This window comes from Aspergillus ochraceoroseus, assembly GCF_002846915.1.
Source record: "Aspergillus ochraceoroseus IBT 24754 chromosome Unknown P175scaffold_3, whole genome shotgun sequence".
NCBI classification, from domain to species: Eukaryota; Fungi; Ascomycota; class Eurotiomycetes; order Eurotiales; family Aspergillaceae; genus Aspergillus; species Aspergillus ochraceoroseus.
This window is the reverse complement of record NW_024468478.1, coordinates 1,389,417-1,397,730: the sequence shown is the minus strand read 5'-3', so window position 1 is coordinate 1,397,730 and position 8,314 is coordinate 1,389,417. Positions and strand designations below refer to the sequence as shown.

The following is an 8,314-nucleotide window of genomic DNA, read 5'->3' as shown; positions in this document are numbered from 1 at the left end:
TAAGGTTGATTTCGCAGGAAATGTTCAGGAGCAACTCATTTCATTGTGACCTCCTGTACCGAGTACAACCAACAGAAAAAATGGTAAAGCCATTCAATCATTCCCCGTCTTTCCCTTTACTGAGCAGGAAAGTGCTAATAAATTACCCCCAAGGTTTCAGTCCAGCGCTCGTGATGGTGGTAACGGGCCGAAGCTCCACAGAGATCGTGTCAACTGAGGTACGATGAACGGATCCATGAGAGGTCGACCGTCGACCCCCTTCTGGGTCCTTCCGAGGTTCTTTCTCGGCAAAGAAACCTCCTGATTGGGCCAATCCATTCGCTCCTGTCGCACCTTTCTAAGAGTGGGAGGCTTAGGCGAGTTTCCAGTGTATGAATTGCGATGTGTCCGAATATGCCCAGCGCGTTACCTTCCCTCTCGATCTTTTACATATCTCCCCAGTAGGCGCAACGTTAAGCTCGCTTATGGACGATGGAGACTGGTTCGTGATGCGATCGGTAATCACCACCCAATTTACAGCCCTGACTGTTGCCCATCTTCATGATGTGTAGGATTCGTGTGTGTTGCTCCTTCTTGATTCCTCTTTCCCAACACTTATAGCCTCTGTGTCAGCCTGCGTCGATGGCCCCTTGTCCGATTCTCTCTGCAAAGAGGCGCGAATCTTTGGCTATAATGCCATTCGCGGACTGTTAAAGCATATTCTCTCTCTCTCTCTCTCTCTCTCTCTCTCTCTCCTACCTCATAATGTCACCTCTTCAACCAGCTCCGCCAGAACTAGAAGCAGAGGTCTCCGAGAAACTCGGGGCCATACTCCAGCGGCATTTTCTCCTACCAGTGCACGTCACCAGGGTGTATCCCATGGCTGGCCACCTACACTCCCTCTATCTGGTCCGGTTATCGAATGAAACTCACGTTCTGTTGAAGTGCGCACCGAGGCCCACAACACCGCTTCTCCGCTGGGAGCATGTCTCGCTGGAAACAGAAGCCCGGGCTCTTTCTCTCCTAAATCAAAGCACACTACCATATACTCCACTGCTTCTCCATTATGATCCGTTGGGGACTTTGCTGGGACCCTCGTGCCTCGTACGACATCATATTCCAGGGTCCACGCTGGAAGAAATAGAGACTCAACTTACCTCGCAAGAAAAAAAGGCCATTGACAGGAGTCTAGGGCTCCTAGCAAGGCGAATGGGACAGCACATCTCCGACTCCTTTGGATCCCTCGGACAAGTGGCGGCAGGGGGTGGGAAACGGTCCTGGAGGGAGGCGTTTCTCATCCTTCTCGAGGGTATACTTCGTGACTCGGAGGATGTCTTCGTGAACCTTCCATACGCTGAGATTAGACATCGTGTTAGCTGGCTGTCACCCGCACTTGACGAGGTCGTTCTTCCGCGACTCGTGATGATCGACTTTGGCCAACCGTCACAGGTCCTTGTTGACCCGGATAGTAAACGGTTGTGCGGGATTTCCGGGTTTGGCAATGCAGTCTGGGGCGATTTATTTATGGCCAAGCTTTTCGACCGACCGTCTGCTGCTATGTTAGACGGGTTTGGGTCTAGCGATTCGAAAGCCCAGTTGTCAAGGGTTCGACAACTCCTGTGCGTATATTTCCCTTTGTCCAGATCAAGACACAACTATCGCACAGGGTTGCTGACCCCGATGTCTAGATACTCTTGCTATCGCTCCATCCACCAAATCACCTCGCAGTACTATCGGAACCATCGAAATTCGACCGCTGAGATCGATGCAAGGAGGCAACTCATGACGACGCTGGGGGAAATGGCAGCCACGTGAGATTTTTTTTTTTTTGCCGCAGGCTCAAGAGAAAGGCTGATGGCAAAAGAGATGAGCATCATAGAGAGAGGATTCCCTCTCTCTTTGGGCGTTTGTACGGGGGCGTTTTCTAGGAATAGGGATACTTTGTGGTTCCGGCCTAAAAAATTGGGCAACCAACCTTCCCGGATATTATATATATAGAGTTATATAAGCAATATGATCCCAAGACCGATCATACAATATCCATTCCTTCCCAATTTACTTATTATATAATATATATATATGTCCAGTACAACAACCCGTGTCCAGTTAACACGAAAGGGAGCCAGAAGCCAAGGGCGGGGCTGAACCGCACCGACACCACCAAATCAACGAATGTCGTCAGCCCCGTCTTCACCTCTAGGCCTCCCTCCTCCCCTCCTTCAATTCCTCTTTCTTGAACAACAAGAAAACCCCACCAGGTCTCTTTCCTCCTCCCTTCTTTTCTTTCTTTCTCTTCCCTCACTGTCTCTCTTCCTCCACCCTTCCCTATTCTATGTGAAGCGCTGCACTTATATAGCAAATGGCGCATTTCCTGCGGGGAAAGCAAGCCGGTATCCAGAAAGACTTATCCGGAACTCTTTCGCCGGAACTGTTCGATATTGACGATGTAGGCAGCAGCCTTTTCTTTTCTTCCCTGTCTGCTTTTTCACTTGATCCGGGCCCTCGTTGTTGACTTGTCTTTTTGTAGGTGGCTAGATGCGGTGTAAATTCTCAGATCAGTGCCCTCGCATACGACCCCGTTCAGTCGCTCCTTGCTGTCGGCACCAGCGAGTCTCAGTTCGGACATGGTCAGATCTACGTTTTTGGGCAGGGACGAGTGTCGGTCATATTTCCCTTGCCCCGAAAGGCATCCGCGAAGTTCCTTCAGTTTTGCGCCGATAAGCTGGTCAGTGTGGACTCGAAGAGCGAAATTTCCGTGTACTCTCTCGAAACCCGACAGACATTAGTCTCATACGCTCCTCCAAGCCATGCAAGCGCGTTGCTTACGGATCCCAGTCTCGAGTATGCGTTCATTGGCCTGCAAAATGGTATGGCACGCGCTATCACTACATGCAATCCGGGATATACCGATACGTATATTCTATTTGGCTAACTCTCTTGAATAGGCGACATCATCGCCTATGATCTGGATCGTGAAACCATGACCCCGTTTAGAATACCAAATCTATGGACTGAGCGTAATACTCGAGTGCGACATTGTCCGGTCGTCAGTTTGGCTTTCTCGCCCCGAGATATCGGCAAGATCCTGATTGGGTACCCGGAAGGAGCGGTGGTTTTCTCGTTCAAACAAAATATAGCACAGAAATACTTTGAGTATGAAGTGCCTGCAGGCGCTTTGGGGGGAAATGGCGATGTCCCGTCGAGAGAATTGCGCAAACCGAAATTGACTAGGGCACTGTGGCATCCAAATGGTATATTTGTACTAACTGTCCATGACGATAACAGTTTAGTCTTCTGGGACTCGAAGGACGGCCGCAAGCTTTTAGCCCGGTCAATCACTACAGCCGACGTGGATCAACCAGGTGTTTTGCCTGCGCGACCACCGTCTTCATCAGACGCACCCAGTGGTCTCAAGGACCCTATCACTGACATTGCGTGGTGTGTGAAGGATAACAGTGATGACACTGCTCTGCTCATAGCAGGGGGGAAACCGAAAGGAGATGTAAACAAAGGCCTTACTTTTCTGGACCTGGGCCCGACCCCCAACTATCAAACATCCTCCTGGGCCATCATCCAAACATATCTCGAAAGTCCAAAGCGCCGAACAGAGCTTCCAGTTCCTCCAGGAGCTGTGGTTACTAGCTTTTGTCTCATTCCTCGCGCTTCCCCCTACTATGCTGGCGCTCATGACCCTATTGCGGTGATTGCTCTTCTATCCTCGAGTGAGTTGGTCACTCTAAGCTTCCCGAGTGGGCATCCCATCACCCCTACCAACATGTTACCTCCTTCTCTTGCTCTCGTCCACCCATTCGTAACCAAAATCACTCTATCACCCGTGGAGCGTGGCGCCTGGCTGGGCCTGAAGGAGAGAAGATCTCAAGGACCAAAGTTTATTCAAGGTGGCGCAGAGGCAAGGAAGCCCCTAAAGCGCTTGGAAAATCGCAACGTCATCACCGCAGCACATGCCGACGGTATCATTCGCCTGTGGGACGTAGGTCATGACGATGAGATTGAGAATTCGGACACTATTCAAGTTGATCTGACCCGCGCTGTGGGCCGGGTTGCTAATGTTGAGGTCTCTGAGATGTCTTTGGGAGGATCAACCGGCGAATTATCAGTTGGTCTCAAAAGTGGCGAGGTTGTTATATTCAGATGGGGTGGTAACCAACATTTCGGTCGCGAGGAGTCTCCCGGAACCAACAAGGGTCCCGGGGAATTGACCAATATTACACACAGAGCCGATCCTGGTCTGAAACAGGGTCTCTTGCCATTGACCCTGCTCGATATGCAGCAAGGTCCAGTGACTGCCCTTAAACACAGCCCAGTGGGATTCGTTGCCGCTGGCTTCCAGAGTGGTAACTTGGTCATCATCGACCTTCGGGGGCCCGCAATCATCCACACGGCCCATGTGTCCGAGCTAGTAAAAGGAAACAAGAGGAGTAGTTTTCTCAAATCTCGTGGCACTGGGGAGACCCAGCCAGAATGGCCTACGAGCGTTGAATTTGGTATCTTAAGTCTGGAGGGTGAAGGTATGTATTCTTATGATACCCTGTCGCAATTGAATCGTGCTGAAAAATATATATCAAAGACTACTCCAGCGTCTGCTGTTTTGTGGGCACAAACAGAGGTAACCTGGCGACCTTCAAGATCCTGCCATCAAACGGTGGCACCTATACGGGTTCGTTCGCTGGATCTGTGCCTTTGGATGATAAGGTCATCAACATCATCCCTATCAATACAGATGATGGCAATCTAGCCCTAGCCTCACCAGATGCCTTTGGGGGCTTGAGGAATGGCGCTAGAGTCGACGGGGCGGTGGTTGCTGTGACCGTCTCTGGTTGCAGAATCTTCAAGCCCGCGACATCTAAGGGCGCGCACCGGTCCTGGAATGATTACCTATGTGATTCTGCTGCTGTGGTCAATATCCAAGGTCGAGGATGCTGTCTAGTTGGGCTGTTCGGGGACGGCAACGCACGAGCGTTCTCCATTCCCGGTCTCAAAGAAATTGGCAGCAGCAAAATTAGCCAAACGGCCGACATGAGCCGTCTCTCCTCCGCCACGGTGTCACCCAACGGAGCTGTTTTAGCTTGGACTAGCCCGTCAGAAGTAGGACTTTTCAACGTTTGGGGGGCTGGCATTGAACTGTACGTGGAATCTCCCCATTCGAGTTGTTTGTTGGGAGGGATAGGGGGGCATATCTAACTAACTTTTACAGGCGCCCCTCGGAAGACCAGCTCTTCAACCCGCAAGCAACTATCCCGCTCCGTCCTACAATCACTAATATGCAGTGGATTTCCGGCACGCAGTATATCTCACCCGCCGACATGGATATCTTGAGTTCGTCTTCCCTCCCTCATTATCTCTTTCGAAGATTGATGATACCGTGAACTAACCTTTTTTTTTTTTTTTTTTTTTTTCCAAAAGTCGGCGGTCCAGATCGACCTCCCTCCAAGAGAATGCAAGAGCAGATGCGAGTAGAAGAGCAAGAGCGGCGAAGAGCTATTCGAGAGGGCCGAACGCCGCCAGCTCAAGCCGGCAACGAGGAAGGGTACCTTGCCTACATGACACGTCAGGTGCAAGAGCGTACGGAACGACTCGGGTTCGCAGGGGACAACATGGACAGACTGGAGGAGACCAGTAACAACTGGGCCCGCGATGTCAACAAGTATGTTCAGAATCAGAAGAAGAAAGCAGTGCTAGGTGGTGAGTACATTTGAATTACATTTCTCAAGTTTGATATATGCTGACGAATCTCATAGTACTTGGGTCGAAGTTCGGGTTTTAAGCAGCGTTTTATATGAATATATCGTGTTTCTTTGAAGAAAAAAAAAAAAAGACAAGGAAAGAAAAGAAACATGATATGGATCTCGATACCATGGAAGTACCTTAGAACTTCTCCAACAATACAAATACCCAAACGTCTGCGTCTGGTATTTTCTCTTCGGGGTTCCTTTTACTAGGCTCCATACAAAAAGAGGTACAGAGGAGAACACAACCCCCCAAATAGAATAGAATTCGAAAGCATTCTGAAAACAATTTAAATACAGCCATATCCATAAACCCCAAACATGTAGGCGTATCATTAAAAAAAACAGCTCTTCAATAGTAGGAGAGTGGATTGGTTAGTTATCTTTTTTTGCATATTCCTGAAATAGTTATGTATCTACTAGTACTACTAACTCTGTACAGACTACAAGAAAACCCATGCAGTGCAAGACAATAAATGATGCACTTACTCACTCACTGACTGCAGTGAGGAAAAGCGGTGACTGTTATTATCGTTGTTTTCCTCTTGCAATCTTGGTTTATATATATGTCGTGAGATATCTTCAATTCTATATAACTGAAGTTTTTGTTCTTTTTTTTTTGGAGAGTGTAGTGGTGTTACTTGGAATGATAGATAGATATAGTTATACATAGGGACCTAAGGTAGGTAGGTATAGTGTTTTATACCTCCTACTAAGCTAGGACTTCCTACTATTACTCCTCCTTAGTACTGGTATCTAAATAAGTGTTCCACTACAGAGTACGGAGTACGGAGTACCTTTTGTAGGAGTGAAGACATCATACGGTATACTATCCCTCGATCCCTCGATCCCTCGCTGGTTGACGTTAGGGATGGATGGCGAGCATGCGGGTGCGCAAAAGACATGCCACATAAACTACGAGGATGAGGATGAGGATGAGGATGAGTTGTCCTGACTGCGTACTAACTAGGAAGGGTTGTGTGCGTACGTAGATTCAGGGGTCTCGTGGTCCTTGCATTGTTAGCCCAGGGTGGAAGTAAGCATTGAGGGCGGAACTATTTCATTTCCTAATTTATGTTCGCTCTATTAGATCGTTAAAACTAGCGGGTGCGTGCGATTCTGGTGAGAGGTGATATAGATGAGGGATCGTTAAGAGAAACGTAGGAACTTAAATCATAAAATCATGCAACAGATAAAGAATAAGCAAAGGTGGTGGGAGTGGCAGGATCCAGTTGCCTTTTGCATCAATTCAATCAATGAACCATAACCTCTGAGTGGGAGTGGTGGGTGGCGGGGTTGGTGGTGTCGTCTTTGGGCTCCGCATCGTCGCCCATCTCGACATCCTCGTCGGCGTCGCCGCCGTCTTCTTCCTCGATATCGTCGTCATCGTCGTCACTCTCGTCTTCGATATCCTCACTCTCCGCGTCGGAAATGTCTTCTTCTTCATCCTCCTTGATAGCCGGGTGGTCGGTACCTTCCATGTCGTGGTCCTCGCCCTTGACGGTATCCCCTTTCTCGGCCTCCTCCAGCTCTCTTACAAGGGCAGCCTCAAGTTCTGCCTCCTCTGCACCATAAGCTGCACCATCGTCATCCAGCCCATCTGCTTCGGGCTGGTCAGGTGGATATTCGGCAGGAGCAGATTCGTCAGAATCCCTAAAACGGAATTAGCATCCATAATCAGTGAGAATGGTTGTAGTAGGTGCACTCACCACTTAATGGCAAATCTGGTCACTCTGGGCTTCTCAGCCAGGATATTCCGGCGAATTCTTTCGATAATAGGCTTGGTAGGAGGTTCGGTGGCGAGCTCCTCCGAGTCGTATTCATTGTTCACATAGTATCCCACACGGACAAACTCTCTGCTGTCGTAACTACAGGTAAGGAGGATCACGGTCACACCAAGAATTTCAGAAGTAGGAATGCGTCTGAGATCTGGTGGGTCGGCTTCGAAGATAAACTTATTGACGCCGACGGGGATGGGTCCCACGAGCAGGGAGTCAAGCTCTTGGTCATATTCCGAACTACACACATTAGTGACCGTATAGAAAAGAAGAAATTAGGATTGCAGTAATGGGAGGTTCTTACGAGGTCGCGGAACCGACGTAGGTGAGCTTCCACTCCAAGTCTAGAATTTCGAATCAACAGGCGCATTCCCAAGCCCAGGAAGGGGCTCAATTTCCAACCCACCTTTTTGAAGCTGCTCCAGACACTCAAAGGTGATCTCGAACTGGTAAGGAGCAAGGAAAGGAGCAGGGTTATTCAACACCTTCACCCCAAGAAGAGAGACAACCGACATGTTTATATAGAAGGGGCGTTGACCGTTGGTATAGGGCGGGGGGGGGGGGGGGGAGAGTTTTGTGAAATCGAGGGTGGTAGAGGATAGGGGGTGAAACAGACGGAGATATGAAAAATAAAAATAAACAAGTCAAGGGACCAACGCGCCGTGCACAGTATTTAAGGGAGGAAAACTCAAGGAAGAAGTCCCATCGAGGGGAGAAATGCAGCTAGATAGTTAGTGTAGCAGACAGGCGGGAGTAATTAAACAACCTCAAAAGGATCGACGACGCGCCGCGTGTGGTGGACGCATCCCT

General features: G+C 49.3%; 3 protein-coding genes across 3 annotated transcripts; 2 read left to right on the top strand and 1 right to left on the bottom strand.

The window, feature by feature from the left end:
• Positions 1-744: 744 nt before the first annotated feature.
• P175DRAFT_0436187 (phosphotransferase family protein) lies at positions 745-1,794 on the top strand (the record flags this gene model as incomplete). Its single annotated transcript, XM_040893785.1, has 2 exons — positions 745-1,598; positions 1,668-1,794. The coding sequence occupies 2 exons, from the start codon at positions 745-747 to the stop codon at positions 1,792-1,794; spliced, it is 981 nt and encodes a 326-aa protein (XP_040753139.1).
• Positions 1,795-2,101: 307 nt separating this feature from the next.
• On the top strand, positions 2,102-5,940 carry P175DRAFT_0500626 (putative SNARE-dependent exocytosis protein (Sro7)). Its single transcript, XM_040896993.1, has 7 exons — positions 2,102-2,425; positions 2,507-2,846; positions 2,925-4,508; positions 4,568-5,123; positions 5,195-5,316; positions 5,404-5,682; positions 5,739-5,940. Exons 1-7 carry the CDS (start codon positions 2,339-2,341, stop codon positions 5,762-5,764), a joined length of 2,994 nt encoding a protein of 997 aa, XP_040753138.1. The 5' UTR covers positions 2,102-2,338; the 3' UTR covers positions 5,765-5,940.
• A 1,039-nt stretch (positions 5,941-6,979) lies between these two features.
• On the bottom strand, positions 6,980-8,019 carry asf1 (nucleosome assembly factor ASF1; the record flags this gene model as incomplete). The annotated part of the gene is made up of 4 exons (XM_040899858.1): positions 6,980-7,379; positions 7,436-7,744; positions 7,809-7,848; positions 7,911-8,019. 4 exons carry the CDS (start codon positions 8,017-8,019, stop codon positions 6,980-6,982), a joined length of 858 nt encoding a protein of 285 aa, XP_040753137.1.
• Positions 8,020-8,314: the final 295 nt, after the last annotated feature.